The 21,302-nt window shown below is 38.1% G+C and overlaps 1 protein-coding gene across 3 annotated transcripts in view; it reads left to right on the top strand.

The window, feature by feature from the left end:
* The window catches only part of NUP153 (nucleoporin 153), a 44,233-nt gene that overhangs the window by 12,160 nt on the left and 10,771 nt on the right, over positions 1 to 21,302 (top strand). The window contains exons 2-15 of one of the 3 annotated variants that reach the window (XM_050970746.1): positions 4,531 to 4,747; positions 6,987 to 7,235; positions 8,551 to 8,690; positions 8,773 to 8,901; positions 10,621 to 10,737; positions 10,865 to 10,909; positions 11,021 to 11,074; positions 13,748 to 13,894; positions 14,621 to 14,673; positions 17,199 to 17,337; positions 18,948 to 19,082; positions 19,448 to 19,540; positions 19,765 to 19,855; positions 20,145 to 20,264. In XM_050970746.1, coding sequence (XP_050826703.1) covers positions 4,531 to 4,747; positions 6,987 to 7,235; positions 8,551 to 8,690; positions 8,773 to 8,901; positions 10,621 to 10,737; positions 10,865 to 10,909; positions 11,021 to 11,074; positions 13,748 to 13,894; positions 14,621 to 14,673; positions 17,199 to 17,337; positions 18,948 to 19,082; positions 19,448 to 19,540; positions 19,765 to 19,855; positions 20,145 to 20,264 — 1,729 coding nt within the window. Of the gene's footprint in view, positions 1 to 4,530; positions 4,748 to 6,986; positions 7,236 to 8,550; positions 8,691 to 8,772; positions 8,902 to 10,620; positions 10,738 to 10,864; positions 10,910 to 11,020; positions 11,075 to 13,747; positions 13,895 to 14,620; positions 14,674 to 17,198; positions 17,338 to 18,944; positions 19,083 to 19,447; positions 19,541 to 19,764; positions 19,856 to 20,144; positions 20,265 to 21,302 lie in introns of all 3 variants that reach the window. The other 2 variants (XM_030229454.2, XM_030229459.2) reach the window with 2 other exon arrangements.

Genomic DNA, 21,302 nt, shown 5'->3' with positions numbered 1-21,302 from the left:
TGAATTTGGGTCATGACAACCCCCTGCTGGCTGGGGTAAGGGTGGCTGGAAAGCTGCATGGCGGAAAAGGACGTGGTGGTGCTGGTCAGCAGTGTCTGAACAGCAGCCAGCTGTGCCCAGGGGGCCAGGAAGGCCAGTGGCATCCAGGCCTCTATCAGCAATAGTGTGGTCAGGAGGACCAGGGCAGTGATTGTCCCCCTGTACTCATCACTGGTGAGGCCACACCTGGTGTCTGGTGTTCAGATTTGGGCCACTCTCTATGAGGAACGCACTGAGGGGCTAGAGCCTGTCTGGAGAAGGGCAGTTGAAGCTGGCGCTTGAGGATGTGGTTTAACGGTGAACATGATGGTAGTGCTGAATTAACAGTTGGACTTGATGATCCTAAAGGTATTTTCCAACCCTAATGATTCCATGATCTTATGAGAAGAGGGCTTTGGACCCTCCAAGGAAGGATTCGAGTTTCCAACACAGGGCTTTGGCCCCTGGAAATAGGCTTTTGGAGGTGAGTAGGAGGGTTTGAATGTTGCAGTTGGATCTTCTTGGATTTTGTGCCCTCAAATGATGCGTTAGTACCTTGGACTGAGGCTCTGCTCCCTAGAAATGGGTTTTTAGAGGCATAGAGGAAGGCTTTGAGCCCATTACATAAAGGCTGAATCCTAAATGGGAGGCTTTGGAAGCTAGGGTTTGGGCCTGGAGATGTGCCTTTGTACTCTGTAATAAAGAGTTTGAATTCTACAAATGAGGCTTTGGGCCTTCCAAATCAGACTTCGAGCCTTTAAAATAATGCTCTGGACCCTGCAGATGAGTCTTGGGACCTAAGGAGCAGGGCTTGAAACTCAGTAATGAGTGTTTGTGCCCAAACAAGGAGGGTTTGGACTCTTGGGTCACAGTTGGACACAATGATCTAAGAGGTCTTTTCCAGCCTTAATAGTTCAGTGATTCCATGATGTCAAGCCAGTATGCCTTGGAGTAGCTGTTACTGTAGTTACTGTTGCTATGAAGTTTGTATACGTAGACTTAGATAGACCTAGCAGAGCTGCAGACACTTGAGATGATGCACAGATTTTGAAAAACTCAAATAAATAAATAACATTTACAACATTTATTTACAAATAAATGTTGTAAATACCTATTCAAAAGCTACTGGGTCTTTGTGGTGCATTTTCATTTTGTTCAGCTTATCTGCTGATATTTTTTGGGATGAGTGTATTTGGGGTGATAGCAGTTGATACTGACAGCCACTCAAACCTCTGATATCCATCAGTTAAGGAGTAAAACATGTTCACTGAATAAACCACAGCAGTCACACAGTTGAGATTGCCCCTGTGAGTCTTCTGCCCTTCCATGACACTAAGTTTGGTACCTGTGTGGCCTGTAGAAATGAGAAATTATGAACATTAGACTGCGTGCCAGTGCCACGTCCTCTGCTCCCAACCTGAGACTGGGAACTAGAACAGTTTTTGTGCAGTAGCGTGTTCAGAGTAGCTGTACTGAATGAAGGTGTTTTGGCAGAAACTGATTCATATTTGTAGCATGAGAAGATCAGGATCTGAGCAGTTTGCTCGAGAATAAGCGTTTTCTATTGCTGTGTCTTTTGTATTTCATCTCTGAAGATCTGTTGGCATCAATGAGATGTATACTATCCTTGTCAGCCTTCTAGAAGGATTAATGATTCCTCTCTGAGGAGATGGGATGAACAAAATGCAGAGCTGGTGACACAGAAGTAGTCGAGGGGGAGTGCTCTGCTGCTGACAGGGTTGGCTTGTTTGCATGTGCAGAGAGAGGGAAAGGGTGTTCAAATACATGTGCTGAAATTGAAGTATAAGAAAACAGCAAGTTAGGGAAAGATTAAAATGCCAGCTTTAAAGACAGTGTAAGGCATTACATTTTGCTGAATTTTTCTGGCAGGAATAAGTAGTATGCATATTCAAATGTGTAGTTGGTCAGTGGTACCTTAACTGCCTGACTTGATCAGGAATCCAACCACAGAGCTTTATTCATGTCTTTTAGCTCTGATGGGCAGATAAGAGATGATGGAAGGAATTCTGGTGGTTTTTTTTTTTTTTTTTTTTGGTGTGTCATCTGTCTGTATTTGAATAGGCATACCTGGGAATGTGGAATACTTTTAGGGGGAAGGTGTTTTTTTAAATGGAATCTGGTTCTGATAAAGGCTCATTTACAATGCCTACATATTTCTTTCACAGTGCCTTTAATATATTTTGCTGACAGGAAATGTAGGTGCCTTTACATGTGTTTTGCTTTCTCTTGCTTTGTCACTAAGCCAGCATTATTCTGGAGTATAAAACCATGCTCCTTGTCTGCCACTGTGCCTAAGTGGGATGGAGCAGGCCATTAGTACTTGGAGCAGTACGGCTGTGCTGAGTTCCAGCTCATGGGCAGGTTTGGGAAGTTACCCTGTGTTACCCAGCTTGGAATGCTGATTATGTGAAGAATGGCAAGGCTGCCATTTGCATGAAAGGGTCAAACCAGTCTGGTGTCAGATATGGATGGTAAAACGTCATCTTAGTTAATTACTTGTCTAGCTACATTCTCCAGTTACTCATTAGGATTACTAATGATTGGGTGTTTACTCTTCTGGATGTCTGTGGCTTCTTCCAGCTTGAGTCTCAGGTAGCTTTCAGTCCTGTGAGGGTTTCCTCAGCAAGAGAATCATACTGGCACCTGTTTTATGGCCAGTCCTGTCTTACTCTTTAATGGAGAGATTCTCTAGTAATACTGAATATAGTAATGCCTAGCTTTTTGAAAAGGGCAATTGCCTTGGATACAGTTTGTGTCCTGACCACTTGCTTATTTTGGCAAATTTTGACTCCTCTGAGTTCTTGATATGCTTTTATTCATAGCAGCAAAATACTCACTCCCCTGAAGGGGGACAGTGTGTCGCAAGTAAAGGTGAAAATGAGGGGCTGGGAGCAGAGTACAGACTGCCTCTTTGCTGGTGCCAGGCACTGAACTGCTTTTGAGCTCTGGTGTTGAGGATTAGTTTTTTGTAGAATAGCAGCAACACCCTAAACATGGCATATTAGTGTGCATCTTTGTGTGGTGATTGTGATAGATGCATTTATTATGCTGTATTCTATCTAGTTAAAGCTGTCCCAGGCTAGTTATTCTGTCTTTGTGCAAGTAAAAGATTAAATTACAGATCCTTATGAAAAAATGTCAGATTGTAAATTAAGATGACTTTCTTTCTGTGAATAGACTTTTGTTTTCTACCTTGCTTTTCTCCTCTTTGTTAGCCTCCCTTCTAACTCCAGATTCAAGGGTGTCCCACAAGTTGGTGTTTGTGTTACTGCGTATGAAATATGTGAATGTCAGATATGGACTTTTTCTTTCATGTGTGCTGAATTTTTAAAGAAAGTTGAATACAACAGGGTTCTTGTTTCAGAGTTGTTTACTAGACTAACTACATGTTCAAATAATGTTTTCAATTTTCTATACATGAATAATAATTTTTAGAAATTTTTGTTGCCTAAACCCAGAAAAACAACAAAGTACCTTGATGCATGTGATAGCAACTGGCAATGAAGTTCAGCAAAAATCTTTTTTACGCTCTTGTTGCTTTTCAGTTTCCAAAGGGTTGAAATTGTGGAGGTAGCTTTGGCGGTTTTTAAAGCTTGTGGAGGTTAGCAGCAGGTTCTGTGGCAGCAGTCAGTGTAAGAGGGGCAACTTCATGTTGCAAGCACTCTGCTGCACAGGGTTGAGATTTGACAAGAAGGCATGTTGAAATTTTGAGGATATGATGGGGAACAAGTGACTGCCTAAAACAAAATGTTAAATAAATATTTCTTACTAGAATGTAAGCATTACGAATAATTGGTAAATGTCAAAATGGAAATGGTTTTTATGTATTCAGTAACTGCCAAATATTAAGGTTTGTAGGTACAAACTTCTAACACACCATGAAATGAAATTTTATCAAATTGAATCTATTCAACAGGACTGTAGTGAGGAGTCTGTTGTTCAACTGTAGCTGTTTCCTCCGAGATCCTTTAGGGATCCCTTCGCTATTCAGAACAGAATAAGTGGGGTTTTTAGTAAGCATTGTTCCTGCAGTTCAGCATTAGAAAAAGAAATATTTAAATTCACTGATTTTAGTAGCTATTACTACTCATCGCTATTGCTGTAGATAATTGCTGAGCTTCTGGGTTTGATGTTTTTTCAAGTTAAGATGTCCTCAAAACAACATGTGTACATCAGGAGTTATTTAGAAATTTAATTTCTTTATGACCTTGTGACTTGACAAGCCTCTGGTGAACTTCAGCTGTAATTTCAGAATGTGGAAATTTTGCCAAGGTTACTGGGAAGTGCAGAAACTGATGGGTTAGTAGTAAATCAATGTTAAGTACATTTTTGTCATGCATGTTCCAGAAGTATAGGAATTCTTTATGAAGGATCCATCACCTTCTTATCTTACTCATCTGAATATTGCTATCTAATGTCTGTCTTTGAGGTCTGTGCAAAGTTGCATCCCAGAGTATGCTGCTGACTGTGCTCATATATTTTTCTTTCAAGCTGGGGCTCCTCAGCAGAGTGACTGAATCAGTGAAAAACATTGTACCAGGATGGTTGCAGAAGTATTTCAATAAAAGGGAAGATAAATGTGTAGATATGAATGAAACTGCAAGCGAGGAAGAGAATCCGGTAAACTATCACCATGATTATGCAAATGAAGATGCCATGGTAATTGATGGGAGAGTCACGCCTGAATCAGCAAGAATTAATTTAGAAGGTATGTGAAATATCATTTAGTATTCTGACCATCTGTATTTATTCACAGATTTCTAGTTTTAAATCCACATTTCTAGGGGAGGCTGGAAGGAGCGTTTGGACAGAAAAAAAAAGCAAAAAACAAAAAATCCGGCAACACCCAAACCAAAAGGACCAAACTGCTGAAAACTCCAACCCAAAATGACCCCACACTTAGGAAAAACCCAGGAAAAAACCTCAGTAACTCAGTTTTTAGAACTGCCTTAGCTTCAAAGTTTAAACATACTGGAAGTTCACTTAGAGCCCTTGGAAGTCATGAGTTAACTTCAGGAAGTCAAGTAACCAAGTGTAGAATATTGCTAGCATTCATTTGCTAGCAATATTGCTAGTATGTTGGGTTAAATTTTCTTTTTAAAGGATCTGGGATGAAAGTTTATCTAATTGCTTAAGGTAGTAGAAACATTAATCTGTTTTGTTGTCCTCAAAACAAAAAAACAGATGCTAGAATGCCAGAGGAGAATTCCTTCATGTGTCGTGATTTTTTTTTCTTTTCCTTTGGGCTTCTACAAGGAAATTTATTAAATTTTCTTGTTAGTTTAGTGGAGATCTGGGGAACTTTGTTTATGACATTATTATTTTTTAAATACTTTGTAACATTGTGTGGCATTGCTATCTTGGGATCTTTAGAAACTATTTGGATCCTTGGCAAAGAAGTTTACTACTCTTTTGTCATGTTAAAATTAATCTGTGCTTTTTATCTATGCCTCTCACTGTTTCTGTAGTACTCCATGAATTTCCATATGCTCTCATCTGAGTTTCTCTTAAATTAGTAGTTTTGGGAACTCAGTTTTTAATTAGGTGAGATATTTTGTCTGAGCATGTGTACATAACCATCTGTGTGGACAGTCAGCTGCTTGTGTTGTTGGCAGAATGAAAAGAAATGAGGAAATACCTTTCTCACCAATGTTATCTAATTGTAAATAAGGAGCTTTACAGCTCTCTGTGTAGCTGTAGCTTGAGCATAAGTTTGTATAAAGGAATAGAGAAGGTTTTCATGAATCAGTAACATGTGTTGGCTTTCCTGGAAGAATTGTGTGAAAGGACCTTTCAGTGAGAACAGCTGCACAGCAAACTTTCTAGCTCCAAGAAATCAGGAGCAGATGGGACCCACTAGAACCTTCAGTAGCTTGTGTTGCAGTTTGTGGACATTGTAGTTAATCTTTCTAGCTATAGTTAATAACATTTTTTTTATTGTTACTGGTGTTTTTATTTTAGAAAGCCTGTGTCTTTGGCTCTGAGGTACCAATGTGCCAGTGCCTGTGTTCCTTTGCTTGGACAGCCTTTGGGCTGATAACACTTTCTTTCAACTCAAACAAGACAGTCTTAAAAATCTACCAGTACTTTGGAAAATTAATTACTAGCAGTGCAGTGTTTATGAAGATTGAAGTGGCTAGTTTAAGCTTCAGCACAAATGTCTGGATGGTAGTGTCTCAAAATTATGTTCATACCCAGAAATCATGGGAGGGACTGTAGGCATATGGATATCAGGCAAGATGGCCATTAATTGCTATTCTGTTCATGTGGCAAGCTGGAGCTGTGAGACCAACTCTTGCAGGACACTGTCAGTGTTTACAGACCCTTTTCATGAGGAAAAAATGCCTGTCTTACAAATGAGGTTGCGTTGCTTACTTGTCCTTTGTGTCAAAATCTCAAAACTAATGGATAGGAGATAATTTGCCTGTAGCATGACCTGATATAGAATTTGGAAGGGAGGATGATGACACCAGCACAAATAAACCCCTGAAAATCTTTGCAAATACATATTTTTATGTTACATATTCAGAATAACGCCATCTTTTTTACAAGATGATAAAAACCTGCAGAGTTGTCCATAACTTATCATGTAATCTCAAATTTTCAAAAGCTTATTGTAAGCATTACCCAGAGGAGAAGGAATTTATAGATGTTTGATTTAGTGAAACACATAGTTTAAGCGCTTGAGCGCAGGGTCAGATTTTGATGAAATTCAGAAAAATCCCATCCTTAAGTACTTCTTAATGCAACATTAATGCTTAGTATTGCAAGCGGTGTTGCTGTTGTAATCAGACAGATGAAACCCTATCTGGGTGAGGAAGTTAAATTCGGCTTCTCTATTTTTGTGCATAGAACTTGGCAATAAGCATGGCTGTTGATAGAAAACAGGTTTTGGCTTCTGTGAGCTTGTCTGTAGGGAAGCTGATTGTCTCACTGTTCTTGTTTAGAACCATCCACGAGCAGGTCTGCACTGAACTTTTCGGATGTGTTAACAAGGCCCTCCCTTCACCGGAGCCATTTGAACTGCACCGTGTTGGATTCCACAGTCCCGCACTGTCAGCCCTCCACATCTTCCACACTTGGCATCGGCAGTCCTGGGCTGTCCCTTGTAAAGGAAATAAAAGATTCTACCTCTCAGCATGATGATGATAACATCTCAACAACCAGTGGCTTCTCCTCTAGGGCATCTGATAAAGGTAACTTCTGTGTTCTCTATTGGATTTGTTTGATACCATGAAGTACTTTGTATTCTTCAATATTCCACATTGCCTTATTAAATAAAATAGGAGAATGTCAGCTCTAGGTGTTAGAATTAAAAGGATATAATCCTGTCACCTTTTAAATGTAACCATGCTTGGAATACTTTATGAGTCCAATATATTCTAAAGAGTCAGTGCTGATAAATACAATTTTAGCTTGATTATCTGTAAATCTTGAATGGGGATAATAGGAGATGAAGATGGCTTTCTGTAGCTTCATTGCTGGGTTGGTTGCCGAGAAGGAGGATTGACTCAGAATATCTCACAGCTGGCTAAATATGAGTAAATACGGTTGAAAAATTGAAAAGTAAAAACACAAGATATTCCCAAATTTTTTTTACCAGGAGTCAATAAAGCAACTATTCTGATTGAAAAAGTTTGTGCTGCCTTTTTTTTTTTTCTTTTTTTTTTTTTTTTTTTTTTTTCCCTCTTCTTTTCTTGGTAGAGGGCATAATTTGTGAATACTTGATTGTTTTTTGCCAAATTCAGTAAAGAATGTACACCATTTTTAAGTAAAAAAACCCGCATGACCTTGTATTTATGTAGAATGTGACCTAGGTGTCTTGCTGAGAAAGGGCAAAACAGCAAGTTTGCAAATTATTCTAGTTCCCCCTATAAATGGGGATGGAGTTGTGCTCAGCCAGTTCTCTGGAGACCATAGTTTGACAATTCAGAGTAGGTGTTGCCAGGGTGTAGTGATACAACCTGAGTTTGCTAGAACTTTCTGGTATGTCTCCATAGGACATACAGAAAATAGGTGATTAACTGTGTTAATTCAGCTTTTGGGTAATTTTTCAGGTTTAAGATCTGGTCAGTTCTGTCCTTGCTGGTTTCCAACCCTCTACCAATATAGGAAAAACCTTGCATCATTAGAGATGCACCAGTGTTTATGCAGTTCCTTTATTTTATAATGAAAGAAGAAAAAATAAAATTGTGTTGTATTGGAAATGTGCTGTTAACTTGTGAATGCTTTTGAAAGATTTGTATTGGATCAGTATTGAAAATACGGAAAGGTCATGTAATTGCAGTTCTGTGAACAGATTTTAGGTTCAGAGTTGGTGCTTGAGTTTCATACCATATGTGAAATTAATCTGTTTGAAGAGCTTTGAAGGTTAGAGTGCCAGAGAAATCAGCATTAAGGGACCTTTTCATTTTGTGAGATGTTTTTGTAGAGAACTCTGGATTTGTTTGATGTTACTAAATTTCTCTATGTGCACAAGACATTTACATATGGCATTTGTCATTTTGGCAGATATCACAGTTTCAAAAAATACTTCAGCACCACTGCTTTGGTCCCCAGAGGCTGAAAGATCTCATTCCCTCTCACAGCATCCTGCATCTAGCTCTAAAAAACCTGCATTCAATTTGTCTGCTTTTGGATCTCCCTCTCCTGTAAGTACTGCACAGTATTAATTTTAGTCAAGTTGAATGTGTAGCCATTTTACTAACCACTTACCATAATATCTTTCTGTAGTCACTTGGAAACACTTCTGTCTTTAAGACAAGACAGCTTGGGGATTCTCCATTTTACCCAGGAAAGACCTCTTATGGTGGTGCAGCTGCAGCAGCAAGACAGACAAAAGTGCAGACTTCTGCTTACCAGGTATGAGAACAGTAGTGCAGCGTGAGGTAAAATATAACTGAAATACAGAAGGGGGAGCTCAGCCAAAAAAGCTCTGAGTTGGGAACTTAACTTGAAAAATGTGGCAACAGTTCCTATCTTGCCCACTCAGCCTACAGTTTTTGTTTCAATTCTTGTGTAACACTTTCTGTAGAAATGCTTGTCATAAAGCACAGGAATGACAGTAGCATCTTAGGTGCTGGGCAGTTTCTTCTTCAGTTATGTCTTCCAGAAATTTCCATGTTCTGCCATGGTCTGCCTCTGACTGTATTATGGTAAAATAAAATGTGAATAATTACAATGATGGCATAACTTTGAAAACTTTGTTAATAGCAGCAAAAGTTACGTCCCTGATACTTGCCTGTAGATCTTACACAAGCACTCAAACTATGAACATATTGTGCATTTTTTAATATAGTAGTATACAAAAGGCAAATTTGCTCATCCTTTGTACTTCTGTTACTGAGATGGAGGCATGCAGTCCTACATGCTGCATATCATGATAAACAAAAGGATGCTCTCTGTCATTCAGATGGCTCATGGGAAGAGCTGCTTGTCCCCAGGTGTTCTTTGTGGTCTAAAATGAACTAGCAGATTAAAAATCTTGACTGCTCTCAGTAGCTAGAGCTGAATCTAAAAGCAAGTCAGTAAAATCTGATTTGGTTCTAATTTGTTTAAATGAGAATGCCCTTTGTTAAACAACTAAAAAGTCAAAAGGAACTTTAAGGAACTGAAGATAAGTTTGCTGCACCTATTTTGTCAGTCTGTTTCTACGATGGAACAAGGGGACTCAGTTTCCTGTTTCAGGGAAATATTGAACCTTATGGGTTTTCCTGACTTGGTGTTGAGTGAAACTTGGGAATGTTTAAAATTTCTGTAAGCTAGACATCCTCTTTGGTCAGCTGTTTTCATTTTTGACAAAAATTCTGCATTATGTTGAAAAGAGGAAGCAAATATTAGGCTTTTAAAGGAGAGACAAGCTTGTTTGTTGCTGCATACAACAAGTCCCACTTGCGTATTCTATGTGTGATCTGCTTCCTTTCTTCATGTAGTTGTGTGGGAAGCATGATGTGTTACATAAGAGGTGTAACATAGTTTTTTTAAAAAAAATTGTCACACTGAGGTTTTTTAAAATTATGTTCAGTCATATGGTACAACATTGACTTTTTCAGTGTATTATTTTAGATCTGTGACAGTTCAAATCAAATCTTTATCTTTCTAAATAGAGAAAAGATCTGCAGTCAGCTACAGTCTTAGAGGAAGGGAGGAAACGAGAGAAGTAGAACTAGAAATTCATGATGATGGTTGTATACTCTGGCTTAAGATGCCATGCTTATGCCACCATGAAACTCCAAGATCTGTTTAGCTACTGAAAGTACTTTTCTGCAGCACAAGCTTTTGCTTCATTTCTGTTTTCCTAATCACTCCTTCAGAGACCCTATGAGCCCAGCATCTCCATTTTATGACCCTTTACATTTAAGGATTTCTTTTGTTGCTTTATCCCATGTGCGAGATATGTGGGCCCCACATTAAGAGTGAGTGGGGTATATTTTTCTTTTTCATGCCTTGAATACTCAGGTGCATTTTTCTCTATCATTATGAGAGTATTGGTTGTATCACCAGTGTAGCCATAGGGCATGAAATACACACGCGTGGAACTCAGAATCCACCATCGTAACATTGGCAATGCTAATTTTTCAGCCGCCGATAAAAAGACAAATGAAAGCTAAACAAGCAAACGTGCAGTCCTATGGTGTGACAAGTTCCACAGCACGGCGCATCTTGCAGACATTGGAGAAGATGTCAAGCCCTTTGGCGGTAAGGGGTGCTCCTTTTAACGTTTTATGCCGTGTGTTTGAAAAACACAGTCAGTGTGCCAGTATAGGATGAAGATGTTACCTGATGTCATGTCCGCTTTAATTTATTGGACCTGTTCTTTCAACAGGATGCTAAAAGGATTCCATCTTCTGTTTCTACTCCGCTGTCTTCTGTAAGTTGATCACACCCCCCCCCCCCCCCCCCCCCCCGTGTTTTTGTTGGATGGAACCCTCTAGTAGGGGAAAAACCATCCTCTAATTTTGGCCCTTTTTTCCCCTGTTAGCCTGTGGACAGGAGTGTACTGAATGTGACTAGCTTCCAATCCAGACAAAACCAGGTAAGAACCAGTAGCATGTTAAGCTGTGATAGATAACTTTCTCTGCTTTACAGCTCTTAAAAGAAATTTCACAAATCTCAATGACAGCACACACATGAATTCAGTGTGAGTTATATCTACCTTGGCTGTGTGGAAATTTCTGAAAATGTCTTTTCAATCCACACTGGATGAAGGACTGTGAAGATTACTCACTTCTTATCTTTTTGTGGTGGTGTGCTGATAAATCAAGAACAACGTCTCTAGAACACACAAAGTGGTTTTATCTTGGCCTGCAACTTGGAGTGAAGTTGCATGATAATATTCTTGTTTCAGGAAAGCTTTCTCTTGCAGAAATAACAAGAAATACAAAAAATATTGATTGATTGTTCAGATCTTGTGCAGGCTTCCATGTTTATTTCAAGTAAAAAATAAATACTTCAATTTTTTATTACTGCTCAAGGCAAGGAGAAAATTGGGCAACTGTTAAATTTTGTTACTTCTGTAAATTTATGCTCCTAAATTCCTATTTGTAAGTAGCACTGAACTGTTTATGTGGTAAATCATTATTTCCTTGGTTTTGTTTAAAAAATGTTGGAGTATTACATTTATTAAATTGTGAAACCACTAAAGGTCACTTTTAGCTCTGGCAACCAAAGGAACAAAAATGGTTTTTATTCAATGCAAACTTTTCATCTGGTGTTGTAATGAAGAAGTGGACAGAATGTTTTTAAAAGTTTCTATGCTATTGGCTTGGTTAGAAGTATAATTAATTCTGCAATCACTTAGGAGTTTATAAACATGTCAGATTTTCTGTACTGTCTTTGGCCATATGATGAATTACAAGAATGTTGAAAAGTCGAGCATGTAGGTTTTTTACCACCTCTTAAATATTATCCCAGTAATTGAAAGCAAAATTGATATGGATTCTGCATTAAAACGCAGAACCACACCTGTGATGAGGCATTTAAAAAGATCTACCAGATTTGCAGCATAGACCCTGGCATTGGTCAGAAAGTGAATGTTGCATACAGCTGTCACTGGGTAAAAATAGAGAAATTGTCTAGCTCATAATGCTAGAATTCATAAAATTTGGCAGGGAGAAAGGGTAGCCCTTGATGAAAAGAGAGGACAGGATTATATGTGCCCATAAGAGGGTTGTGTGTTTTCCCACTGAAGTGAACAAATGGTTGACAGGACACTTGGATGCCCAGGCAGAAGTTTTACAGGTGGTTTGGGGTTTTTTTGTGGTATTTTGCTTATTTTGATATACACTAGTCAGAATAACTCTTAGTGTATTGAACATGTAACTGTATTAATTTTTTTTCTTGTTTGATATACCTGTTTCACTAGTTTGCTACCCTTTTGCAATAATGTCATCTGCCTGGCATGTGAAGATAAGGTGGCAGATGTAGTTTCCTGGATTTTGTGTGGCTTTTGGTACTGTCCCTCTTGCATCCTTCTGGGCAAGTTTTCTAGCTCTGGGATGAGCTGGTTGAACAGCAGGATGTGAAAGATTGCAGTGAGTTTGGCTACATCTGGCTGGTGACCAGTCACCAGTGGTGTTCCTCAGGATCAATTCAAGGGCCAGTGCTGTTCAAATACCTCTCAGTGATCTGGAGGCAGGAATTGAGTGCCCCTTTAGCAGGTTTGCTGATGGTGTGAAACAGGGAGGTGCTGCTGACTCTCTTGAGGGACAAGAGTCCTTGCAGAGAGGTAGAGTGGAGCATTGGGCAGTCATCAGTGGGATGAAATTTAACAAATCCAAATGCCAGATCATCATCATTGAGACCTTGGGACTGAGTGCACCCTCAGCAAGTTTGCAGGTGACACCGAACTGAGCAGTGCAGTTGACACATCTGAGGGATGCCATCCCGAAGGACCAGGACAAGCTCTTTAGAAGAATTGGGCTCATGTGAAGGTCACGCGGTTCTGCACCTGGGTTGGGGCACAACCATCTCTTGATACTAATTTAAATAGTAGGTACATCCTAAGTCTCACTCTTCTTATCACCAAGGCTACAGATTATTTGATATATCATGGGGCCTCTTGGGGTCTTCCTTCTTCTCTATTCAGTTAAGCCAGTTTTGCAGAATGTATAGTGCTTTCTGTTCAGTAATTTGCCTTTGTCTTTAAAAAAGCTTTGACAAGAAAAATCAGACCAGTACTTTAAGGAGCATCAAATGCAAATCTGAAACTTTAGAACATGCATTAATGAGACTTCTTTAAAAATATTTCACAATTTTTTTTTTTAAAGTGTAACTTCAAAGGAAGAAAATGTAGGAAAAGGAGAAGCCCAGAACCCAGTTTAACTCTGCTTAAGAGTTTCAATATTGAATTAAGGGATTAAGTCAGTAAAAAAATCATGGTGAGGGCAGAGGAGTGGAAAGGATGGGAGCATATTATTGTAACGTGAGTTATTTTGCTTTTAGGAATATAGTTTATTTTGTCTGTGAACTGCCAAAGTTTGACACAGGATTCAGTCAGACTTTGAATATTCCTGTAGGTTTTGGATTTTATAACTGATTTTCTGGTAATTTCTTTCTGCAAGCTAAATATTTTCAACACTTCCACATAGTTTTCACTGGGTGCTGAGACTGGTGGGAGGTTTGCAGTTCTGTAACTTTTATCATCAGTCAATGCTGTGGTAAGTCAGGTGGGTGCAAGGATAAATTGATTGCTGCTTCCCTTTCAAAGGTGGATTCGCAACATCCTCCTGTCCAGAAACTTGTGACACCAAAGCCAATCTCCCTGACAGGGAGTCGGATCACGTATTTTAAACCATCTCTGAAATCAGCTACTAATTCCAGAAAAATTCACCAAAGGGTAGATACAGACCATCAAGTAAGCATATTTTCATGTCCTAATTTGCCTGCTTCTTGCAAAATTGGAATGTGTCTAACCAGTCTACTAAGGTGCTCTTTTTTTGCAAGAGTACCAATAGTATTCTTGAGGTAAGCATTAAGACAGAGGGAAGCATTGTGAAAGAGATATTGAGAGGTTTTGTGAATATAATTGTGTCTTTGGCATACTAAGTGGCTGGTGCTTATTTTCAGAATGTGGTGGTGTGCTGTTGGGCCAGGGTTTTCACAGTGAAAGAATATTAAAATACAGAAACACAGATTTCCTTTACATATGCTGCTGTTCAGAAAGCTGATGGAGCGTGCTCAAGTTGTGTATAAAGGTGAACTGCAGGCTCCAAGTGAGATTTCTAGCAATTACCAATGCACATTGCTTTTTTAATTGCCCATTCTGATCACTTTGGTGTTGATGGAGTCCTTGAAAAACTTTTCCTTAAAACCATACTGGCATCTCTTTCAGAAAAAAAAAATCACCCATGGTTTCAGTATCATTCTGAATGTAAAAATGACCAGGTATTCAATATATGGTCTGGAGATTAGGTGGATAGTCAGGGTTGTTAGGGAACAAGCTTAAGCAAATAAAGTATATTTAGTGGTATAAATAAAATAACCAAAACAGCACAAAATGTGTGTTTGGTTGTCTTCTCTTTGTCTTTTGTTTATAAATATATTCAGATAAATCTTGAAATAAATGAAACTTTTTTTGCAGGACATGATGGTGGAGAGTTTTCCTGCAGAAAAGCCTGTAAAACCATCTGAAAGGTATGACAAATCTATTAATTTAAAACACTTGAAAGAAGAAAGCCCCCTCTGCTTTGTCAGTACAGTCTGCATGCTTGCCTTCTTTTGGAGGGGCAGGAACAGTTCTCGGTAAAAAGGAATAGAAAAAGTGAAAAAATAGTATTATGAGAGAGTTTAACTACTTGTGCAATTTGGTGTTCATTAGGGTAGCAGCTGTTAGTTTAAGGCAATTAAATGATTGCTTGGAGTCTGAAGGCTTTGTCGCCCAGGAATTTCTTTCTGAAAATTTATTTATAAGGTGAATGTCTTACAGTTCAGGAGTAAATTCAGTTTTTAGGGTTTTTTATGGTGTTGTTTTTGTTTGTCTGGGGTTTTGTTTGTTTTCATTTTTGTTTATTTATTTATACAAAAAGCTAGAGGAAGATTGTTTTTAATGTTCCTTACACGACAAAGGCACTTGTCTGCTCTGTGATTTTGCATGAAAAACAGAAGCCCTTTAGAGTCGTCTGATGACAAATGCCAGCTTGTCTCTGAAAAAAAAAAACCGGGAGAGTTAATAATTGTATTTCTTCTTGAGGAGATTGTCTTGCATTATGCTGCTTGCTCGGTATAGAATGACATGAGATAATATTGATGACTCTCCCTTCTGGGGAACTTATCTTTTGGGTGAATTAAGGCACTGTGTGCTCAGAAGATATCCTTTTTTTGAGGATTCAAACCTTTCAAATAACAGAATTAGGGAATCTCTTGATGTGTTGGCTCTGTGTTCATCTTCCAAGCAATTCTTATATTGCCTTGGGCATTCTTTGGCTGGCAAAAAACCCCAAAGCCAACCCTTTGTTTTACAGTTTGACTTTACAGGAACCATCTTTGGTTTTGGCAGAGGTGCTAACAGGTGTTAGGTTTTAATTGTGGGTATTTAAACTGTTCTGAGTTTTCTTTGGTGCAGTTCCTTTCTCCATGTAGAAGGGAGATCCAGGAAACTGATACTGCTTTTCATTTGTTTCACAAGTTTTACTGCTGTGTTTCTACTTTTGACTTAAGACTAGGTGGTCCTTTTATTTTAACTCTTTTGTAAAGCCAGTCTTTATTGATTGTCATATTATGGAGTAGGAATACAAACTAATAAGGGCCAGAGTCTCTTCATGCAACTAACCTGCAATACTTTGGTACATCTCTGTTCAGCCTAACAAAAGCTGTTTAGTTTTTAAACCAGTGTCAGAATTGTAGATTGGACTGACTTCCTTGAAGACAGAACTGTGTTTGCCCCTTAGAAGCTGACAAATGTTAACAGAAAAGAGGAATATGGACTATCATAGACATGCTATAATTGTCTGAGTAAAGATTTATTTTGACATGAGATTTTATTTCATAATTCAAATTGATTGTCACTTTGGATTAGGGAAAAGATTGAGCATATGGCCTTAAGGATCTGGTTTTCTCTCAGTGGTTGCAGTGCTGAGAAGATGTTTGCAACTATCTGAGTGGTTTAGACCAGTTCTTCTCCTCAGCCATCTAGAAACTTTACCTGGTATCTTCCAGTGTCATCCAATGTACTTTTGTAATGACTGATTGGCTGCCGGATAAACTTGATATGGTAATTTTTTTCAGGGATACTTCATCATAATGCCGTGCTGCTTTTTATCCTTAGTTCACTTCTATTTTGGGATGTGGCATGGGTTTGTTTGGGTTTGGTTTGTTGTTGTTGGGGGGGAGTTTGTCTGTGTGTGTGTGTAGGGTGCACATTTGTTTGTTTTGAGGTTTTTCTTTTGGTTTTTGTTTTTCTTTCCCTTTCCCACTTGGGTTAGGGAGTCTTTCTGGTTTAGATCTAGGCTTTTATAATAAACAGAGAAATGCCTTTGTATGCCTTACAAAAGGGATCTGTATTCATGTCTAAATAGACTTCTGGAATGTTGGCACACCCGAACACCTCTGCTGCTTCTGCTGATGGCCTCAGGAAAGCCAGAGCTGCTTATGAAGCTTCTGTCATATTTTCTTGCCACACAAGTTTAAGCCTCTCAATTCCATAAGAGCTGTTGGCAGCATTTCCTGTGCGCACATGCACACACACACACACACACACACACGCCCGCCCCCTGCCTGTATATTTTTAGTTATTCTTTTATGTCCCTTCAGAGATACATGCTCATCACAGAATCAGAGAACTAGCAGTCAAAATTTCCACTGTCTGGACTATTAAAAGCAAACATTAGAAAATAACAATCTAAATCAGTTCTTCTATTTCAGGTCTTCTGGCTTAGTCATCATTCATTTATGGATGTTGTGACTGTTTTTTATGTATGTTATTCTCACTGCTGCTCTTATTCATCTTGTGCTGTTTAGAACACCAGCTATTTACCAGCATTTAGGAACTTGTGGGATGTTTTTTTCTGATTCCAATTAGCACACGACAGTTCTAGGATTAAAAGTGGCTATAATAGCTTGAAACAATCACTTGATAAATTTTCGGGGTTTTCTCCTTTTTTTTTTCTTTTCCTTTCTTTTTAATCCCCTTCCTCAACCTATGTATTTTTATTTCATGTCAGCAATTTGAGCTACCCCAAGCTCGATACTCCTGCATCCAATGGTCTGTCTTCAGGAGGAAGGATGGATAGTGCCTATGGCAAGATGAGAAGGGAAAGGGAGCGATACTGTGCATCAAGACCTGGACAAAAACAACAACTGGTAAGAGTCTCTCAGGTTAATTGATCTCACTGTGATTACTGAGATAAGTAACTTCATTGCCTCATAGCAATTTACAATAATGCCATTTCAGTTTTGTTTGGCTGTGGGTTTCAGAGCAGGCTCCAGTTTAGTTATCTGTATAAGTGCTTCAACTTTGGTTTTATATTTTTAAAATCTTCCATTGTATTTTCTCGGATATTCTTCATGCTATAAAGTTTCTTATTAGTTGTTGAATGAATAAATTTGGTAGAATTTTTAGAAAGGAATGAAGTGCCAAGTATTAAAAAAAAAAGGGTTGTTTTTTTTTTTTTTTTTTTTTAATATATAAGTCATGTAGAAAGGTATGAGCCAAGAGCCTGAAGCAGAAGACAGTGTTTTGGATGTTTGCTAATGATCATTCATAATTTTTGGCACTTGCTCAAACTCATTGTGAAGGATTTTTTTCCCTTGTTTTAATGGGGAAACTCCATTTAATGCGATGATAGTCATTATTATCCCAAGGATTATTTTCCTGCCTGAGTATTACATAAGCAGCCTACTAGTAGATCTTAAATCTAAAGAGGTTAACTTGGTCTGCTGGCTGATGCAAAATTAAGAGGTAGTAAGTGCTGGAGAATGTAACAGATATGGTCTCAGTGTGAAGGTGTGATAGACTCTTCAGATCAGATCTCTGAAATATATAATCTGTGGGGTACATTAAATGTCTGTAGTAGCAATGCGCATCTTTCCTTAGTCACTTCTGAGTAGACATTGGTACTAATGTCCAAATCCTGAAGAGATTGGCTATTCCAATTCCAACTCTAACCAATCTAATCTTGGTAATCAAAGGGTTTAAAAGACAAGGGTAAGAGGAGGTATTTTTAAGGTACACTGGTTTCTGAATTTTAAATTTGCATCCTGATACATGATACTGACTAGATTTAGCAGAGTATGATCCTGTATGTTGCTCATCACGGTTTCATTTTTGACTTCCTGTGCTTTGGTTTGGTTTGGGGGTTTTGGTACTCAAAGGAGCACACATCCTTCTTAAAATATTGTATTTTTCCAAGTTCAAGTGACTTCAGAGACTTTGTCAGCTGTCGTATCTAATTTTGCAAGAGGAATGCTTTCTTACTTGCCATGAAGTTGTGCTCTTAATTAAAGAGATAAGGGAATAATAAAATCCTAGAATGGTTATGCCTTTCTAGATCTTTATTAACTAAAGGACAAAACCAAAAATAAATCCTACCTGTGCCCCTCTCTCTTCTGCTCAGGTAACAATTTTGAGCTTACTTTCAGTACTCTTACTGGACCGGTGGTGGATGCAGTATTGCATAGAAACTTGCCTGCCATAAATAAAAATAATGTGGCAGACTTATGTGGGAGGTTAGGATTCATTTGGAAAACCTGTTTTCTCTGTTGATCTCTCTGCTACATTTTACTTTTTTAAGAAACTAATGGGGGACAGGGTAGGATGGTAGTAGGTCTCATGAAAAAGAAAAACTAAAATTTATGACTTTTTAAAGAAAGATTGAAATCTAAAACTTTTCTAAAGAAAGTGAAAAATTAGGTTTTGCAGCTTTTTTAAATAAAAAATTAAACTAACAAAAATTAAAATTTGCACCTAGGAGATGGAGCAAGAAGAGCTGCCTGAAGTACCCCTGCCCATCAGTACTGCATCGCTGCCGACGTTCAACTTCAGTTTCCCTGCCAGTAGTGCTGTCTCCTCATCACCCAGCATTGTTTCAAAAGCAGTGATGAACAAGGTAAATCTTGGCTGTATACTGTGAGTACTTTTTCAGGGTGAGTATACATCCTCCTTGCTGAATGTTAACTTTTTCTATGGTGCTCATGAAACTAACCAACCTGAGTTTGTGACCTGTAGAATTAAACAGGGTTTTATTCAGATTGGAGGGTGGGGAGGATGACATATTTTGATATGACTTCTTCTATCTTATACACTCACTGGCAAGCTTTCTCTTTTAACTCTTAGCTGTGAATCAGAAATATCAAAATCAGATTTCCCAACTTCACTGCAGAATATCTTTGGATAGTGAATTCAGGTAGCTGCTGTTGTTCCACTGGGATGTTTTTCTCTTTGATACAAACTTTAATTCTTTTGAAAATACAGGTACAACCAGCAAGTAATGTTGGCAGTCCTACGTTTGTATTTTCATCTCCAATTGTGAAATCTACCGAGGTGGAAGTGCTACCTCCCTTGTCTGTAAGTAAATAAATCCCAGCATTTTCTCAAGGCTTTAGTAGAATACTATGGAACAATAAAGCAGAATTGGCCCCGGTAAGGGGGCAAACAAATGTATAGATTTCTGATTTGTAATTTTTTACCCAGCACCCACCAAAAGTTTGAAGACTGGATTTCAGATTATTATTTGTATGTGAAGCTTGATTAAACTTAAAATCTAAAAAAACCCTCTCTTTTTTTTATAGCAAATTAAGTTTACATTTAGTGTTCCTGTTGTAAAGTCTTCAGAGCTTTCTGGATCCACTGATACACCAGTGACATCCATCCTTAGTCCAGGTAACAAAAATTTTAGCTTTTCAAACAGAGTGCTAATTCTTTTTTCTTTTTTGTATGTTCAGTAGTTAAGCTGTCATTTCTAAGCTTGTTACAAATTCCAGGCGAAGTGTGTTTTCAGTGACAGGTCTGCTTTAAATCAGATTATAACTATAAACTCTTGTAAATAACGTTAAAATGTGAAGATTCTTATTTAAGAAGAATGAAACATGGAAATCCTTGTTTATAGCAAACATGAATGTATTCTAAGTGGATTTCTTTGTAAAAGGTGGGTTTTGTTTTATTTTTAAAGGTAGTGCCACTGTAAACAGCACCAGCAATAACAAGGAAGAAGAAGAAGAATATGATGGGTTCTGCAAACCTGCTAAGTTCTTAAAGCAAGGAAGTGTGTTAGACATTCTAAAAAGCCCTGGTGAGATAATGAACTCTTTTAAAAAATGTTTTTCAGAGAATACACTTGCATATAGCTGCATTGATTTTTAAAAAGCCCAGCACAACAGCAACCAAAAAAACCCCCAGGCAATTTGTCACAGTTAAGGCAGTGTCAGCAGGACAGACTTAAATGCTACATCTGCTATGCTTCATGCCCACTTCTTTTATAAGGGGCTTTCATTGCTGACAGGAAAACTGCAGCTCCAAACCAGATACGTTGCTTCTCCTTTACATATTAGGTTGTAAGTCAAATGTAAGTATAAAAAGAATTAGTCAAAGAATCAGTGTTTTGTTTAAATAAATAAAATTTATGTAATTGGAAAGGAAATGTTTGTAAAATGCATTACAAACATTCCTCTCTCACCTTCACTGTTTCCAGATATTAAGAATGATAAAGATAATTTCTTTCCTTAAGGTGTTTCAGAAGTTGCATGTCTTTCTGCCTAAAATGTTGACAGTTATGATGGGTTCAGATGCAAATTTTAAGTAGCAGTGGGCTGTCTCACTTCAAAAAAAAGGTTTCCAAGCCATTGTGATTGTTTTCAACTGTTGAGTAAAAAGTGTAGATGAGTAAAGTGTGTGTAGATGATGTTTTCTGTTTTAGGAAAAGGGAATTAATTGAACTTGATCTTTCCCATAAGCTTTGACATACAGCAGGACTTCTTATTACTAAATCTATGTACAACTTAAGGCAGTGCCTATTCTTATATTGGAAAGAGCTAAGTGAGAGAAAATACACTGTGTGTTTTGTTTAAGGAAAGACCTGTGGGTGAAGGGGCATTAGTTTTCTTTAGCAGTTTAACAGAATCAGGTTCTAAATCCACACTGTTCAAAGATTCCAATTCTAATGTGAAAAAACAGTCCCAAAGTAACAATCCCAAAGATTCCAATTCTGGTATGAAGAAACAATCCCAAAGTAACAATAATATAACAATAAAAAGAGAAACTCTTTATTTTAGCTTTACAGTTGAACTGTGCTACTATTTAATATGTGTTGCTGTAGCATTTTCATTAGTAT

Source organism: Serinus canaria, chromosome 2 (assembly GCF_022539315.1).
Source record: "Serinus canaria isolate serCan28SL12 chromosome 2, serCan2020, whole genome shotgun sequence".
In the NCBI taxonomy this organism is placed as follows: Eukaryota; Metazoa; Chordata; class Aves; order Passeriformes; family Fringillidae; genus Serinus; species Serinus canaria.
Note: the sequence above shows the minus strand (reverse complement) of the source record. Positions and strands in the feature narration are given on the sequence as shown.